The sequence below is a fragment of the Alligator sinensis genome, unplaced genomic scaffold (genome assembly GCF_000455745.1).
Source record: "Alligator sinensis unplaced genomic scaffold, ASM45574v1 scaffold1595_1, whole genome shotgun sequence".
NCBI classification, from domain to species: domain Eukaryota; kingdom Metazoa; phylum Chordata; order Crocodylia; family Alligatoridae; genus Alligator; species Alligator sinensis.
In genome coordinates this window covers 211,708-215,053 of record NW_005843277.1, presented here as the reverse complement: position 1 = coordinate 215,053, position 3,346 = coordinate 211,708, and the positions used below count along the sequence as shown (strand labels likewise).

Sequence of the window (3,346 nt, the reverse complement as noted above, 5' to 3'; positions counted from 1 at the left end):
GGGACTAATTAATCATTTTGGATCTCCTCTTCTCAGTTTTCTCACAGCGTGAGGAGTGCACGACTCAGAGAAACCTGCACCCCTGGCAGCTAAATACCACAGTGATGGGGGACAAGAGACTGGAGGCAGGAGTAGATGGTCAGGAATCAAGCTGTCCTGGCATTGAAGGATTTAATGTAGAAAACTGAAGACAAAACCATTAAGACGAGCACAGTAAGTAACATATTCAATTCAATAATGTTTGGGTTTTAATAGAGAGGATCTTCGGAAAATGAATAATGAATTATATTTAAAAAATATTTAAGAACTTTATGTTCCATTTAATACAATTTAGAGTTGTCAGAAAAAGTAAGCATATAAGTATTCACTTAAAAAATGGCATATTTCTGTCCTGAAATCTTTTACCTTTTCTACAATAATGTATCTGAGCAGAGAACCAGGGCAGCAGCCCAGGGCACTGCTGTTGCGGAGGCAGGGGGAAATAGCCATGACCACAGGTCAGCAACATAGCAGGCACAGCTGCCCTGTGCATCACAACTTCCCTGGGCTTGGAGCTGCCCAGCAAACATGTCTCCCTGTTTATCAATAACCCCTGCAGTATCAAGAGCTATCTAGTTTCATGGCTATTGAAGATTTTCGGACTAAACAAATAAAGAAAAGGTCAAATATTTCTGAAGTAGATGAGTTACAAAATGTGGAGAACGCTGAGGGATGCTGAAAGCCCATGCTGATATATATTTCTGAGACTTGAAGCCAGTTTGCAATCAAATGGCTTGCAGGATGTGCACAAAGCTGTGTGTGCAATGGTCCCAGGTGACCTGGAGCTTAGGAGCCTGGCTGTGTCTAGGCTCTACGTCCCTAGGAAAATGGAAATACTATGGGATGACCGTTTTGCTTCATAATTTCATGCTGTGGGTAAGATTCAGGCACTGACATTCATGAAATGATTGGATTTAGGGTTGTAATAATCCCCTTTTCCCAAATCGAATGGACCTGCACCGGATGTGAATCTCAATTTAAAAAAAAAAAAGTTTCATGAAAAATATCGTCACTTTGAGAACCCTGATTTTTTTATCAGAAAACTCCCTTTTAACTGAAAATAAAGTGGACCTATAAAAAAAAATGAAGTAAGGGAGAATTGTGCACAAGAACGGTAGTTTTTTCTCTTGCTTCCCCTTCTCCTGACATGGATATCCTTTCCCTCCACAGGAATCTCAAAAGGCACTGGGTATAATGATGTCCAATTGCACCGCTGTGACTGAGTTCCTACTCCTGGGATTCTCCGATGCCTTGGGATTGCAGATATTGCACTTGGCCATTTTTCTAACAATATACCTGGCAGCCCTGATTGGGACCCTCCTTGTTATCACGCTCATAGCCTTTGACAGCCACCTCCACACCCCGATGTACTTCTTCCTCCTCAATCTGTCCATCCTAGACATTGGATCCATCTCTGTCGTTGTTCCCAAATCCACAGCAAATTCCATGCTGAACACCAGGTTGATTTCCTATTCTGGATGTGTCACCCAAGTTTTTTTAGTCCTCTTTTTCATTGCAGCAGACCTTGCCATCCTCACTATCATGGCTTACGACCGATACATCGCCATCTGCAAACCACTGCACTATTCAACAGTGATGAACAGGAGAGCGTGTCTGCAAATGGCAGCCACGGCCTGGAGCGCTGCTCTTCTGTTCTCTGCACTGCACACTGGTAACACCTTTAGGCTGCCCTTCTGCCACTCCAACATCATCAACCAGTTCTTCTGTGAAATCCCCCAGCTCCTTAGGATCTCTTTCTCTGATGTGTTTACTAGTGAAATTCAGATTCTTATTGGTGGTGCATTTATAGGTGCTGGTTGCATTGTGTTTATATTTGTGTCGTATATTCAGATATTCACTACTGTACTGAGAATCCCCTCTGAGCAGGCCTGGCATAAAGTAGTTTCCACCTGCCTACCCCACCTTATTGTAGTATTAATGCTTGGTAGCACTGGTATGATTGCCTATATGAAGCCCACATCTGGGTCCCCGTCAACTCTGGATCTCATGCTTTCTGTTCTGTATTCTGTGATCCCACCAATGATGAATCCAGTCATCTACAGCATGAGAAACAAAGACATCAAAGCAGCTCTGTGGAAACTGATAGGATGGAAGTGGTTTATTCCGCAGAAGATGTCAGTGATTCTCCAGTGACTGGTTTTACTGAACATTTTTATAGAATCAATCAACCATGTTATTAATACAGATTAATTGAACACGTGTCAGTTGTTTCTTTAGTTTTACACCATTTTAAATAGCCTCTGTATCTAATTTTAAGGTTGTGTCTCCATGAACTAGTTAGTCTATAAGATGCCGCTGTGCCCTAGCTAATGCCTCTGTATCTGTTGAATTTTATCTTTGATGTTGATGTTGTCATTTGTTACTGTACTATTGCAACAGCTCTTACATGCCTCCTATATCTCCTATAATCTCTGGTTCTTTCTCTGTTCTGGATTAAAACATTTTCTTGAGGTTTGATTAGTTGGGATATGGAAGGAGGGTATGAGAGTGTTTGAAAGGGGAGTGATAGTGGTCTTTAGAGAGTAGGTATCAGTGATTACTCAGGTGCTGGGACTTCTGGTCATGCTTTCCTTCTATGGGTTTTACAAGGGAGCTGAGGGGTTTCCTCTACACAATGCCGAAGGGATGGAAATGATTTCTTGTAAGTGTCTACGCACTTGAGCTCCCGTACACATCATTATTGTAGTGATGCTGAATTTTGATTGTCTTTGTATTTCACTATAGGGAGGCAGTAGATAGCTAAACCTGGGAATGTTGGAAATGAATCAATGATGGCAATCCCAAATTATGTCCAACATGCCTGTCCCTCAGTCTTTACATGACCCATAGCAGCTACTTTCACCTTTCCAACAAGCAGACTATTCTAAGAACTCCAATATTGCCAACAGTGTGACATTGCAGATGCCTCATGAAACACTTGTCTCTCCATACAACTGAATCAGATCCTCTAGATTTTCACCGAGTCTTTTTTTGACTCCAACTCCATTGACCACTTCTGTGATTTTGTCACCAGTGACAAAGTTGGCATGCATGGTCTGTACACAAATTACATGGATCTTTTTGTTTCTTGTTGTGGCCCTGCTGCTCCTCACGGTCCCTTTATTGTTGATAATCCTGTTTTATCTTCAGGATCTCTCCACCATCTTGAAACAGTCTTTAACTGAGAGGCGGGCTGAAAACCTTTCTCACCTGCTCCTCAACTTATGGGTGTAACTTTGTGTGACCGTGTGACCTATATGTAACCCAAGTTCACACACACTGCAGGATGATAATTTTCTACCCCTTA

The 3,346-nt window shown here is 42.1% G+C and overlaps 1 protein-coding gene across 1 annotated transcript; it reads left to right on the top strand.

Annotated features, from left to right (window-relative positions):
• Positions 1-1,210: 1,210 nt before the first annotated feature.
• On the top strand, positions 1,211-2,339 carry LOC102370763 (olfactory receptor 14C36-like). Its single transcript, XM_025194697.1, has one exon. The coding sequence runs from the start codon at positions 1,234-1,236 to the stop codon at positions 2,191-2,193; it is 960 nt and encodes a 319-aa protein (XP_025050482.1). The 5' UTR covers positions 1,211-1,233; the 3' UTR covers positions 2,194-2,339.
• The last annotated feature ends 1,007 nt before the right edge of the window (positions 2,340-3,346 follow it).

What these genes read in the sequence shown, in the direction of transcription:
- LOC102370763 (XM_025194697.1), top strand. Translation starts at nt 1,234, where the DNA reads ATGATGTCCAATTGCACCGCTGTGACTGAGTTCCTACTCCTGGGATTC.